A 15749-nucleotide genomic window follows, 5' to 3' on the forward strand; every position below is an offset into this window, starting at 1 on the left:
GCTTTTGAGAGACTTTTGGACAACTATGTGAATAATGAAAGACTTTTTCATGTTACTGTAATCTGAAAATTTAATTTGCTACTGACCAATTCTCTGATGATTTCATTCACAATTGGAAAGTAAGATCCTGCATATATAGAGAACATTGTGATTTTTCATCTCCTGGAAAAATATAATTTACCTTTGAAGATTTTCCTATATCAAGTCTAGGAAAATATTAAAAACACTTGATTCTGGAATAAAAAAAGATCTATTCTTACTGAAACAAAGTTAAGCCCAGTGAAAGATATCTTGTCAGGAAGTATGAATGAATATTTCAGTTCATTTATCTATGTATTGATTTATGTATAGATTTACTTGGATAATAAGCATTTTTAGGTATTCCTCAAGGCATAACAAATACTATCCCAAACCATCAAAACACTCTGAATAGATACATATGTAAGACAGTATGTAGGATAAAGTATTTAGCTATGGTGAGTCCTACTTTTTTTTGTTTTCATTGCTTCAACAGATTTGTTGGAAAAATACTGTATTTTTCATGTAATTGCTTCATAATACAATCACATTAATGCTTCACAATTGTTACCATATGCGTTTCCTAAACCAAGATACCACAAACACCTAAGAGTTAAAATGCTCTTTCTTCTGTAGTGCAGTGGCACACAGCTATCCACTTCCTTGAAAATCAAGGGGCAGATTATTTTATAACAGCTTACTTGGGAAACAGATGTTAAATATAGTTTATAAAGCTATATGATGGTGGGAAGTTGCTCAGTGCTCGAAGAATTCTGACGACTGGATATAACAGCAAATCAGAGAGTCTCCACTAAAGGAAGTCTGTTCGAGCTATGCCCAAAATACCCTTTGCTAGTGGACTAGTCTATTATTTTTCTCTGACTTTATTTGTTTATTTTTACTTTTGTACATCTGGTGTGTCATTCTTTCCTTTTACTCTTCTGAACTTTCCTCTACTACATGAGAGCTCTTCTCAACTCCAAACTCACTTTAAGCCTGACTGTCATTGCTGCTTTTCCAAACCTAAAGAGTTTTTTCTAACAGTATGAGAGAAATCACAGATGCTAGAGTTCCAGCATAACTTCCATGACTGGACTTAGTCAATGATGGACTGTCGACATCTTCTACTTTATGGCCAATAACATAATTGTTTTCTAATGATAAACACATAAATGATTTTACTTCCAGTTTAAAATAAAGAAACAGTGATTTTAATTACCTGACATCTTTTTCAAGATGTGTAATATGTTCTTTCTGTAGACTTATTTGAGAATCTCTCTGTTGCACGGTTTCAATAAGGTATTTGTACGGCTGTTGTACTTGACTCAACAAAGAATTTGCTCTGTCAAGCTGCCAAAAAAAGAAGTATTACTATTATAAATTTTATAATTTATAATTTATAAAACACAATTACTTGATTATTATTGAATTATTATTGGATGTTATTGATTATTACCAATTGCATAATAATATAAAAACCAAACCTGTTATTCACAATAAAAAAGAAACAAACTACCTTCAAATTACTATCTAGTACATTATCCTCCAACTTTTCTTTTCTAATTGTACAATATTTTCACTGCAATCATGCTACCACTCTCTACACTTCCCTAATCTGCATTTTCAAGAGTTTTAATGTAATAGCTTCAATTGATGAAAAAAATTAGTATAGACAAGGCCTCTGTTCACCTTATTGACCACAAGTTACTTTTTTAAAACAGTATACTATTACAATGGAATTTTCAGCTCAGAAATCAAATCTAAATAAAAACACCGTAATAATGGAAGAAAAGTCCCCTTTCCTCTAATCAATTACTGTATATGAACAGTGAAATCCAACAGGATGCTTACAAGAGTAGTATAAAATAACTGTTATACTTATGTCATACAATAACTTCCCATAAGTAGGAAATACACCTTTCTATCCATATTCCCTGAACAAATTAGGATCACTAGGTCTAAAAAGCTTGCACGATATGGCTTGCATCTTTAGCAATATAACAAGATCATTCACTAAAGTATGTACAGAATTAAGATCACATATCAAGATTTAGCAGTTTCTGCAGCTGGAGTACCTGTAAGTCAAAAATACTAACTAGATTCTTTAAAAAATAAATTAAAATCTTTTGAAGTTTAGATACAAACAGGTCTAATGGAATGAATTCAATGGAAAATGGTTAAGCTTTCCAATTAGTTTAGAAAATTTCTGAATAGATTGAAAATCTGCATTTGCCAAATCACACTCAGGAGCCAGTTGTCCTATTTTGTGTGGTTCCAAACAAGCAAGGGAAAAAACCCCACCCTTCCTATAGACCTAGCCTATTTAAATAATATTTCAGGACTTTCCTAAAATCAGATTTTATTCCTACTCACAATTTTCAGAACATGAGACTGTGCTTCCTTCTTTCTCTGATTCCATTATATTTTTATTGCAGTTTTATTTCTGCCCTCTATACTCTGTCAAATATGCAAAGAACTTATAATGTAATGGTTCACATTTATTAAAAAACAGAATATAGACAAAACTTTGCTTGCTCACCTTACTGGCCTTACTAAAAGGGGAGTTAACTCCACCTCATGTTTTAAAAAGTGAAATGAGAGACAGTAACATTGCACTTCTTTGAATTAATTAAAATCCTTAAGTATTATTTAAATAAATTAGTTCCTTCAGGAAGTGTGGACCCATTCTAGTCCACGGCGAAATTCCAAGTTCATTGTAGAGAAGTAAAAAGAGGCAATCATCTTCTTGAAGAAACTAATTATCTTCAATAAATTGATAAGCAATTAAAAAAGCTATGATTTTTCTAAGAGTACAAACTATCAAAAAAGATCTCTTTCAGGAACACAAGAGAGTCTTTACATGACAAACAGGTAATTCTAAGACATGGAGTCTAATCTCTAGGATGGTCTAAAAATTGCATTATAAAACCTTGAGGCTGCCATTATTGGAGAAAATGAATCCAACTGATCTTGTTTGGAATCCTGTTCTTGATAGCCTAAGAACTTTCAAAGGATGCTGTCATCACAGCGTGAAGTTCCTTCATTGTTCTCACTGATAAGAATTAAAGTACTTCAGTGGGAAAGGACAAGTGAGGTGGTGTAAGTTTGGTATGATGCTGCTAAGTCATCTGTTAACTTGCTAACTTTACCAGCTAAAAAGCATACTGCTTTTATGAAAAAAGGCTATCCCTTCCCTCTCCATGGTGGTGCTGCCTGTTTGATTCTATAAACTTAAAAGAGGTTGTCACTAAACTGTAATCAATTAAGCATTAAATGCATTTAATGGATCAATTTTACTAATATACACACATGCATATAAATTAAGCATTATCCTTGAGCAAAAGCATTATTTTTTCTATGCAACTTTGATTTCTTTCTGCCTTAATGTACAAGATGTACTTAAGTATTTCTATGTCATTCTTTTAAGTGATAAATCTAATACCTTGCAATTGGACATTTATTATTTATCCCTGAATTGACATCTCTATCAAGCTGAAGGATTTCATCATTGTTCAGCTGGATCTATACTCTCTCTTTCAGTGAGATGTAACATGCTTTTGGTAAAAATGTTTCAATCCAGGCATACAAAAAGACAAATACAACGTCATGACAAAGGCTCTAAAAAGTCATTCAGCAGCAAGCCAAATATATCAGCTCAGTAAATTTCTTTATTTAGGATATCACTTTTACTGTATACTGACTCAGTATTTGCTTTTTAAGTCACCCAAAGACCATATTAGCCTTCTAGACACAAGAGACTGTCTATCTATCAGTTCTGGCACTGTTGTTCAAAAACTCTGGAGAGTGAATTTATTCCAAAATTTAGATTGGACACTAAATGTAGTAATTGCAGATCACTACTTTGCAGAAGCTGGTATATAGCCTACCACTTACTTAAAGTGAGAGTAACATGAAGTGAGTTGCAGAGGCAATAAACTGATTATCACTAGCTGAGGATCTTTCTTGGATCAGGTCATGAGAATTCCTATATTCTGTTTGTCCTAGACATGGTCAACAAACCTTCTGTAGTGGGAAATAAGTCTCAATACCTACTTTAACACTTCAGGTCACTGCTATACAAAGCAACAGAAAGAGGACTTTAAGGGAAAATTCTTTCCTAATGCTGTTATCACAGACCTGAAAATAGATAGGATCCTACAGTTAAATAAAGCCTGACAAACTATAATGGGACTAACTGAAGACTGACAAGTTTTTTTTCAGCAGCTGAGCTTTTCCGTAGGGTTCCAACTTTCAAGCAGGCACATTATATCAGACTTTGATCAAATGAATGAAATTATGGAGAAGGCAGTATTTTCTTCTTGGTAATGCTGGACTTTCCCAGAAGATCAGTATGATTCCTTTCTGTAAAGCTCAACAGCAATTGGTTGAGGACAGTCCAAAAAAAGAATCTTAGAAAGAGCATCCATTGTAGTTATTGCAATCTTTTTATTTTCCTCCCTCTTTTAAAGAGCTTAAAAAAAAGTTGTATCACAAATACTGCAGTGAAATACCAGTATTTAATCCAAGTTCAAAAGAAGTTGGTCCAATCACTTTGGCATCAACTTTCAATCCTTGTTCTAGATTTCATCTAGATGACTGAACAAAGTGTCAGTCAAAAGAATAATAATGGGCTAGCTGAGCATGCTATAGTCTACAGGATCTCTGTTGTGCTCTTTATTTAAAAAAAAAAAAAAAACAAAACAAAAAATCAAGAAAGATGATAGCTTGGAGTAAAAAAATCTATCTTAGCTCAGGGGACACAGTAAAGGCAGCAAACAGAAGTTTAAGAACTTTGACTATACAAAGAAAGATAACAGATAGCAAACAGTATAAAATACGAAATACAGAAAATTTACAAGAGGAGCTACAACTTCAAGGGGAAAGTTGATACTAGCAGGCATAGAACTCAGAATGAAAAAAATGGGAGCAAGTAAATCCTAGAAATAGTACAACCCATTATGGCAGGGATATGGTAAAACTGTATATAATGCTGAAGAAAACACAGAAGTTTTCAATAAAATTTTTTGCCCTCTGTTTGAAAATAAGTCAGATGATCAGTTTGTATAACATGAGAATGACGAACTATTTTCCCGTCCATTAATAACAAGTGTAAACTCTCTGTGCACATATTGAAGGATGGCAAGCAGAATGGCTTAAGTAATTGTTATCAAACAAAATGGCCTATAACCATATGCAAAATTAAAAAAAAAAAAAGGGGGGGGTGGGGGGGAGAAATTTGATGAAGCATTCATACCCAAATGCCAGACACGAGTTTAACAGAAAGCAGGTCTTAAAAGGTCTTATTTAACTTCATGAGTTTGATGCTAATAGGCTTACTAGCTGTGCGTTAGCTATCTGCAAGACATTTAACTTCATACTGGATGACATCCTGATTTAAACTATACAAGTATATGATAAAAGACAAAGAAAGGGCTACATGACATCTCATGGGAGAATAAAAATGAGGTGAAGATGTTCTAGTGGAATTTTTCAGGAATTTGAACTAAGGTCACTGGTACTGAATCTTTCATCAGTGATCTAGAAGCAAATATAAAACCACTGTGGGTAAGAAGAAATGTATTGAAGTGGAAATCAGACAGATTTAAGTGGGAAATAAAGCACAGATAGTGAAAGAATAGTGATAGAGAAAAATACCATGGATAACATTGAATTCACAAATCTCTTGATGTCTTCAAGTCAAGAAGATTTGAAAGATATGTTTTAGTCAAATACAAATTACTAGGATATACCTAAGAAGAATCCATAATAAATTGTAGTATTGGTTAAAAAAAAACCTGTACAAAAACTTCACTGTTCATGTATCTTTCATTGAAATAATACATATAATCATATATATACACATATAAAATACACAAAATTCATGTAATTTTAAAACATGTAGAAAATGCAAGTATTTGCACTGTGAGGTACTTGGGTGTAGTTATCCTAATTTATAATTACCATGGCTTTAAAAATCAAACTGTTAACCACATTCCTGAAACAGTCAGCCTAGAAATTCCATATGGTGGCAATATCTAATAGCAAACCTAGAAGTTCTTTGGTTCCTAAGAGAAACTTAGAAGACAATCGTAAAAACATTTTGAAAAATTAGTTCATCCTAATTCTGGGAGATTTCAATCTGTTTTGTTTAGTGTTTGTTCTCTGTGTCATTGTATTATGTGATTTCAGGTATTATATACAGAATTTTAAAAGTTCATGAAATTAAACTCATTGTAACAAAGCAAAAAAAATTAATTTCAGATTTTTTAAAAAGCAGCTTATGTTAAACACTCCCTATTTTTTGTATATTCAAAAGACTCAAGAACTGAACAATGTAAGAAAGGATTTACAGAAATATCTTCAAAAGTGATTTAAGAGAAGAGCTGTGTAAAAAGTAACGAGGTATTCATTGAACAATTAACTATCAAACAGAACAAACTAGTTTGGCTAGCTGGTCTTCTGTTCAGAAATCAGAACGTTGTCTGTCTGGCTTACATTCTTGTTTAGCCTGTAAAGTAATCCCTCTTTTGATCTTTGTTTCAAAATACAATATAAACTTCTTTGAAAACGTTTAACATAGAGTTTTGGTTAATTATGGGGCCATTTTTTGACATCAAATAGATAATAAACACTGTTTAGAAAATATTTCATTTTATGAACAGCTGTTCTGCAATGTTTATAGCCTCTACAGATTTGATTTTTTTGTAGCAGTAATTTACCTCTTGTGAAATCTGTGTTACTTGTTCCTTCTGATGTTCCAGATCTTTTACAAGCAACGAGTTTTGCTTTTCTAGCTGCAGTAACCTCCTTGCCAAGTGAACACTGTGCCAATAAAAAGCAAGCTCAAGTTGAATTTTTTCCAAAAGAAATTGCAAAAGAAATGCAAAAGAAATTCTCACATTTATACTTCAGAACTTGATTGACTTAATTTTTCACTAATGCTTAAATACTAATACATATAAATTACATAGTGAAACATGCAGAATGGTCAAAGTTAGAAAAACAATGAAAATATTACAAAATTTAACAGCTCTGAAATAGCATTTCCACAGTTATGCCATAGTAATAATTTTTTACAAAGTAATTACCTATATAATTTGTACAATACTACACAATTGCAGTAATCATGTCAAAACGTTTCAACTAATTATGAGTATTTGCTTTTTAGCAACTTTAGGAAATCACTGTAATTGGCTTCTCCTTAAATAATTTTTAAAAAATGCACATTAATATACATTTTGTAGTGGAACACTGAAAAATGTAGTATTTTAGCATTTTCAAAACAGAGGCAAAATTGTTTTGCCTGACATTTAATACGCTAAATAATTAAATGTTATTGCCACTTTTTTTTCAAATAAACTCTTATGCAGATCCACAAATTAACTTAGAAGTTAAGAGAAAGGATTATTGAGTTACTTAAATACCCTAGTTAAAAAATTAGATCCTCAACCTCTTGCATGTTTCATGTCAAAAGAGTTTCTCATCAATTCAACAGCATAGTTCCATAGGCAGCAATGGGAAGATTTAGTACGCAATTGCAGAGCCTACTTCCAGATATCTAACCTAGTCTTTGAAGCTGTTATTAATCGTTTAGTCCTATTCAATGTAGTCTGTAGAGCCTGACTATATTCCACTAAAATAGACTCCTGGATGGTGAACTGAAATGTACTCCAAACTCCGTTGACTGTATTGATTAGAACAAAACTGGTTATAACAGGAGGTTAGATGCCAAGTCTCTGTGTTAATCCTATGATTAGATGTCTAAATTTATGTATCCTGTAATGAATCCTGCCATCTTTGTAGGATTCAGCAGCTTGGTGGCTTATTATCAAAATTGTATCTAGAGAATTTATCACTGTACCCCTCCGTGTTTAGGTACTCTAGTCACAAATCTATTTCCTAACATGACATAGGAAATTCAGAACTCTAAAAATGAGGAAGATATACAGGGCTAATATCCCTTTTTAGTGTGCCTTAACCACTGGACTAATGGCTCTCCACAATGATCTATCCTTCCAGACAAATGTGTGTCATTTTTCAGAAACTTGTATATTGAAGAAAGGGAGAAGTCACTCCAGTTCAGATCTTAGACTCTCAATGTTTACCATCCATAAACTGAAAAAGTAAGACACTTAGCCTCCAAATAATGGATAGCAAAGTGTTATCCAGTTCTTAACCATGATACTGAATCTATAGGAGTGTAGGTAGTCTAAAGCAGACTGAAAGGGAGATGGTATTTACCCTTAAGCTGAGGCTTAGAGTGTGTAAAGCTAGATGAGTGTATGAACTTTCTCTGAAAATTTGACCAGTCATAACCTCCACCTTCTCCTCAGTAAAAGGGAATACACTTTTAGATTTGGCAGAAGTCTTAATATTCTTCACCTGTGTTATAAACCTACCCTTTCATACAGACAATTTTTTACTTTCACCTTGTATAAGAGGAATTACCTGAAATTCTCAATAGCATTCACTAAGAGGTTGGCGCTCTCAGTTCCTCCTACAAGGAGCATTAGACTGGGTAAACAATAACTGAGAAAGAGGGAAATTAATTCTCCAAACTAGTTATTTGGATTTTTATTTAGGAGAGATGAGACGCATGCTAAGATTCCCATCTAGTACAAAAGAGAAATGAATCACTTCTCCGATATCTCTAGTTAGGGATCTTATACATTAGCTATTAGAGTGCAAGAGGAAACATGAATACCTTCCCATGGCAACTTTGGGAATGCAGTCCATCATAACTTTCCCAGCTACAACTATTCAGTGAACTTGACCTGAATTTGCAAGTATTTAAGGATAAACACAAGTACAACTTTCAAGTATGCTTGTCAATATGTTTTTTTGACTAGTTTAAATTTAAAGCAAAGGGACAAAGGGACTGATCTGCAAAGACATCTTGTTCTGGAAAAATTTGATTCCAACTATACTAGAAAATTATGCAGTGCTCAAGAATGTGATAATTTATTGTTAGCAAACCACTAGAGTGTTCCTGGTAGTATTCTGGCATTTACTCATTAATACTCTCCCAACCAGTTCCTAGGCACAGCTGCAGAGTTAGCATGGGCAAGCAATCATTGCCAACATGTAGTTCACATGCAGCTAACCTACACTGAGAGTTTAGTTTTACAGAAGTGAGCTACTACATGCCATTTGGTCTTGATGCTTCAGAATGTTCCCAGGCATGTTTAATTTACCAGTAGGGGTGTATGGTGCCTACATCTGAAGTAATGAAATAGTTGTTTCTGGCAAGTAGGCAAAGAGGTATAGACCCCACAATGCACTACACTTGAACAGGTGGTTTTGTACAAAATTTCAGAGACTGAAGTGCGTGCTGTGAACTTATAAGAGCTCTTCATTTAGGATCCCATATATCTGGAATTAAAGAGCAGGTAGTGGACTCCAAGAAGAAGATTATTCACATTTGTAATAGATTCTCTTTCCTTAAGCAATCCTGGAGAGCAGAAAACTTATCTGTGTTTCTTGAATGGCTCTAAACATAGAAGTTGGGTGTCACAGAGACTTTGCTTTAAAGCTTAGGGAGCCAAAGGCATCACACACATTTTCTGCATGGCAGTTTTCCTTGCATCAGAACAGCAGCAGGTAAACCATACACAGACTTTTATGGCTTTTTAAATCTTCTTAATTTTAAAAGATAAAGAAGGTCTATGAAGTCTCCAACACCATTATGAAGGATCAAAGTCTACCACTAACAGAAATTAATCCTGGGAGAACCACCATCCTAACTGTGGTGTCCCCTCTGCCAGGCTGGAGACAGGATTCTGGACCAAAAAAAAAAAAAAAAAAAGAAAATCACATTACTCTGACCTGATATTGTGAAGGACGTGGAATCTCTATCCATAGAGAAAATCAAAACTTAGCTGGACAAGCTCTTGAACAATTGGATTTCAATTGGATTTGCTCTAAGCATGGTGTTGGACCATGCTGACCTCCAGATGTTCCGTCCAACCTAAATTATCCCACTATTCCATGATTCCAATCTTAGGTTATGCTTTCTTTTTATATCATCTATACATATTTTGAACAATAGCAAAAGTTTTGCTGTGGTCACAGTTTAAAAATATTATAAGTAAACCCACATTCCCTATAGTTCACAGTGAGTTGTAGCCTTTATGCTCACCATGAGCCATTCAAATGTCACTATTATTTCTTAAAGACAATGCATAATATACATTTATTATTTTAAAATGACTATGATCAAGAGGTATGTTCTCAGCCTACACATCATTTTTATCTATTGATCAAATGGTATCAGAGCAAACTGAAGAAATATAACTGGAATCAGATCCTGTATTTGTAAAGATGAAACAGTGATGCTCTGAAACCTTGGGTTTCTTAATTTCCTGACAGATGTGTTTTTGTTACAATTACATACAATAATTTTTAGGGTATTAAAAACTTATTTCCTATTATATAAATGTAAACAATGTAACTAGCCTGTTTTTACAGCTGTTTAGTTTTATACAATTAAAATTCATCTTTCTGAAAGACAAGGAAAAAAGATCTTAAAATGACCTAGAAAAATATGTATATGCTTACTTATATGCGTCAACCACATTAACAGGTCCTAGTCTTCATTCTATTCCTGTATACCTAAGTCATTAAAAAAACTCTTTATGTTAATCAAACTGGCTGGATTCTAAGACAAAACATAATGCATATATCTTTATTTACTTCATCTTGGAACAAGTAAATTCAGGAGGCGCTTTTTAACCTTTGCTTTAGTCGTCTTTTGGCTGTTGTAGGAACATTAGCACCATACCCATATGAGAAGAGAACCCTTTCAGCTTCAACTTCATTTTCCACTGCAAAAAATTGCAGAAAGGTACTGTTGAATAATATAATTACAGTGCAAGAACTTACAAACTTCTAAGCAATTCTATTTATAATTATACACGTGCACAAACATTTTTCTAGAAGCTAGATTTTCAGTTGTTGTAACCTTCTGGACTTCAGTGGAACAATTCTGTTCACAATTAGCATTAATACAGTGCCATACATCAATTTCTTAAAACACTGGCAGGCTTTTAACTTTTTATTTTTCTGATTAACATAAGCCTTATGCAATATGAAAGTAAAGGAAAAGAGTTCAGTGTCCTTGAATATTCATATTATTGGTATACTCACAAAATACACACTAATAGTATAAGTCTAATTCAGCAGTACAGGGTTAGGTTGCTTAGGTTTTTTTTTTTTCTAAAGAATTCATTTTCTGTGGCTACATGGGGAAGTAGAGGAGGATAAAATTAGGGAGTGCTTAAGCCAACTGGACATAAACAAGTCCACGGGACCAGAAGAGACACATCCAAGGTTGCTGAAGGAGCTGATGACACTGTGAGGCTGCTCACTACCATTTTTGAAAGACTGTGGTGATCTGAAATTTCTGATAACCTGAGAAAAACAAATGCCATACCCATCTTCAGAGAAGGGCAAGAAGAAGATTCTTATGTTTATGCAAAGTAAAAATATTCAAAATAATCTCTGCTTCCATAGATGATTGATTTCTGAAAATGTATTTCTAAGGATTTAAAACACATTGGAATTGCTTTGAAAAGAAATCCCAATAGCAGCAAGATTAAAATGTATACAGATTTTAACATTTCAGCTCATGTAATTCAGGTTTCCTCTCTCCTGTAAGATAAAGTGGGCCAGGAAAAAAAAAAGAAAAGAAAAAGAAAAAAAGAAGTGTGTGTGAGTTAGGCAGGGGCAGAGAGGGGGGACAGAGAGGAGGGGTAAAGGGAGACAAAGAGAAAGGGGGAGCGGCAGAGGTATGAGAGAGGGAGGGAGCACAAGTGAACACCAGCCCAGGCACCACACAACAGCTTTGATGAATCAAGTAGTTGGGAACAGGAAAAACAAATTTAGGAAATCACGTGACAGTCCTAGCTGACTCATCTTTCCTAACGCTCAAGTGCCTCAAAATCAGAAATACCTTCTCCTCTCAACAACTTGCACAACGCTATAGCTTATTTCCTCACTTGTCTAATATCTTTTTAATGCTATTTTAAACAAGGATTCTTAAAACACATTTAGAAAGAGAAAAGCCTCTAGTAGAGCACTTGTGATAAGTTACATATCTAGTTACACGAAAAACAATACAGAAATACCAGTAAGTATGACAGAAAAAGTTGACTGATGTGGCAGTACAAAGGCACCAGAACTTCAGATTTTCAAGGCTGTCTTAGTTATGACGGGGAATTCTCCAGTGCCTTAAATACCTCTGGTTCAGAGAAACAAACAAACAAAAAATTAACCTGCCTTTGTCATAATCCTTTTTGGTTACAAATTCAGTGTTGTATGTCGCAGAAAAATGTCAGTAAGATCCTGCTCTATAAATTCATAGCTGTCAGTAGTGTCCCTGTAAATGTCAGACCGTGAAGACAAACACAAAAAAATTTGGAAGTGTTGTAGATATCAAGCCGAAGTAATGTTCTGTATCAGTGTGTGCTTCTCTTCTTTTATGTCTTTCCAGGCTTTTCACCTGACTTTGTGGTGTAAAAAATACATTTTACAAGTTAGGGGACACTTATTAACGACTGTTTTTTACACTACTTAGCAAAAAAGTGCCAATGTGAGGATACAGATAGGTTCAACCTTTTTCTTAAAAAGATACTAACCAATGGAAGCAAGAAAAATCAAACCACCCAAAAACATCCCAAAGTGAAGATTTTACCCTGAAAAGGAAGAATAGACAAATGCCAAGAAAGTTTACTATTGTTATTCATGTGGAAACCACTCAGATGCTGTAAGGAGTGGCTACATAAATTCTTGATAGTTTCCTGAATAGGCTGTTTCATGTTATTTCAATATTAATAAAGCGAGGCATAATGATGAGGGAACAACAGTCACAATTCAGTGATCTCTTCCACATGCACATTCTCCAAAGGAAAAAATAAAAAGCTTATATGATTATATGACAAAAGCCACCTCACATGTGTAAATACACAGTTTATTCAAAAGTCTAGAGAATCCAACCCCCACCAGCACCCCCAAATATTGTAAAACAGCGGAGGCTTCATGACTCAAGGAGAACAAAAAAATATGACATGGTATTGAAATATAAAGAAGTGACCACAGGATTGAAGAGTAAAATCTTGTTCTCACTGAAGTCCATAGAAAATTCTAATTGTCTTCCACACAATGCTTCAGCCTAAATTATATTCTCTGAAAGACAGACTGCAGTATTTCCAGAACACATTAGATTTGAAAAATAATTATATGTCCTTTCTTTCAACTATTTTTCTACCTTTAGCTATTTATGATATTTAAATACCAGGACATAATTTGAGACACAGGGGGAAGTATGTCTGTGTTCTCCTTCAAAGTGTTTTTAAAAAAGAAATACTTTTATTTCTTCTGATTTTCCTCAAGAGTTCACCTTGGTGCTGGAATTCAGTTTTAATTAGTATTAATCCTAACTTTCCATACTACAATAATAGTAAGAAAAAACAATTTTGTTATTAAATAGAAAGTATATTGAAATAATATTGAACTATAATTCCTTTTTTTCTCCAACAAAATCAGAAAATAAAGTCATTATATTTTAACAGAACAGTCCATTTGTAAACTTTCATTTCTTTAAGTCATAATCTGTAGCACAGGATATAAATTTTAATTAAAATACATACTTAAGAAGAAGTTAAGAATGATTTAGTTCTGTAAAAAACTTTACTGCCATCCCAAGATGCATAACAAATGTAAATCAGTGTAAACAAAAAACATTCTGAACTCTATCTTCTCCTTGGAAAAAATGAAGGTAAGGTCCAAAAATTCTGTATTAATATGTAAATACTCCTTATGCAAGTTTATATATATATTACCTCAAAAAACATGTTACCATCTAAAACATAAGCATGTATATAGCAAACATGCTTATGGTCAGACTGGAACCTTAGGGTAGTCATGCCATTCTAAAAAGTACAAGCTGCAGTGTATAAAATTAATAAAGTAGGTACAGTCTAACTACTAAAGATACCCAGACATCACTGCATCCCAGTACTACATAGTTTGCTCTACACTATTGTTTATATATAAAGCTTATACAATGATCCTCTACCTGGAAAACATTATTTATAAATTGTGATTATTTTTTTGAGGAGCAAAGAAAGAGAAAAGGACAAGAAGATATATGAATTAGTTTGAAATCTTAAAATGTCCTACTCTGTTTACACACAGGCTAAAAGACTTCAAGATTAGAGTCTTAGTTTCAAATTAGAAATTACTTGCTTTGTGAATTCATTTAGGCTGAGAATCAAATCAATATAGATTTCACAGAAATGTTTCTGTGTTTGAGAACAGATATTGTTATTTTTGCCAACACCAGAGACAAAAATTTTCAAGAGTAATCAGGCCTGAATTTAATCCAGGGTTTAGTACGTGGGACAGACTGATCTGCCACAAGCAACTATTTAATGTCTAATTATTATTAATTCAAGACAAGAAAAAGTTTTTTTCCCCCCAATTCATTCAAAAATTCACATTAATCACTGTACTGTATTATGAAACCTATAATTGTTTGTCACCAAAGAGGGTTTCCTGGTATTCAAAATATACTTAAATAATAGGAGAATCTTAAAAAACGTATCTAATTATAATGGATGATTAGAATAAGGAAAAGAGAAATGAGGGAAAAAGAAACACTGAGATGATTTTAAATATCCATATGTCTAAGTTCATGTTTATTTGATACATATTTACAAATACATTTAGAAACCCGTCATTAATATTTTCTATCAAAATAATTACTGCATCCTAATTGTCAGGCATGCATAAGGAGGGAGATTGACAGGCACTGTAACACTTTCCAAGTGCCATGAGAAACAAGACATCTTGTCATGATGCCAGAAACACCTACAGATAGAATATAATTTGTGACAGAACTTACTTTCTGCTGTCTGCAATATTATCTCATCAAGCTCTTTTTCAAGTTTTTCGTAAGTATCTAGCCTTGCTTGGAACTCAGAATTCTGTGTTTGAAGTTCAATAATGCGTGTTTCACTAGAAGACTGAAGACTATAAAATTCCTTAGTAAGCACCTGTGAGAATGAATAATAGAAAGATCAATGATTCAGCATTACAGCTATTTATGAAAGAGGCAAAACATATGTAAAATGCTTAGCAGTATGATACTAAATATTTGATGTAACTTTTGCATAGGAAAGATTAAAATACTTTAAAAAGTAGTTATTTTTTCAACTATATTATCTTGCATTGATTACACTCTCGGGTCTTATAACTTATGCCTATCTCCTGAGGCCTTAGTAATTCTAAGAATCTCTCTCTGAAAAAGCTACAAGAATTTTAAAGGAGAGTTAGGAAAAGCAAGCTAAAAAAATTAATACACAGCGGTCAAAACAGTGTAAATGCATCTATTTTTGTTGCTTTAACTGGATTCAGATTTCAGTTATCAATTTAAAAAAAGAAGGTTCCTTTACAGAATGGTAAATGCACAAATATCAGAATTTGGTATAAGATATATCAGATTCTTATTATTTACTTATTACTGAAAGGTAATATGCCATTAACATTCAGGACTAGTGTAAATACTTAATCCACTAAACTTAAACAAAAAAAGCACATATTCAAAAGTAAAAGTTATGAAGGCCCATATAAGAACTAAAGCTTGATATAGTGCTTGCAAACAGAAACAACATTGACAACATAAGTATTATAAAACCAACTGGAATAAAAAAAATCCTTGGTAAGTAAAGTAG

The 15749-nt window shown here is 33.2% G+C and overlaps 1 protein-coding gene across 4 annotated transcripts in view; it reads right to left on the minus strand.

Annotated features, from left to right (window-relative positions):
• The window catches only part of PIBF1 (progesterone immunomodulatory binding factor 1), a 123236-nt gene that overhangs the window by 30759 nt on the left and 76728 nt on the right, over positions 1–15749 (minus strand). For 3 of the 4 annotated variants that reach the window (XM_072850088.1, XM_072850091.1, XM_072850090.1), the window contains exons 12-15: positions 14921–15071; positions 10751–10841; positions 6738–6840; positions 1238–1368 (exon numbers count right to left, since the gene is read on the minus strand). In XM_072850088.1, coding sequence (XP_072706189.1) covers positions 1238–1368; positions 6738–6840; positions 10751–10841; positions 14921–15071 — 476 coding nt within the window. The remainder of the gene's footprint in view (positions 1–1237; positions 1369–6737; positions 6841–10750; positions 10842–14920; positions 15072–15749) is intronic. The other variant, XM_072850089.1, reaches the window with a different exon arrangement.

The sequence above is a fragment of the Ciconia boyciana genome, chromosome 1 (genome assembly GCF_034638445.1).
Source record: "Ciconia boyciana chromosome 1, ASM3463844v1, whole genome shotgun sequence".
Classification (NCBI taxonomy): Eukaryota; Metazoa; Chordata; class Aves; order Ciconiiformes; family Ciconiidae; genus Ciconia; species Ciconia boyciana.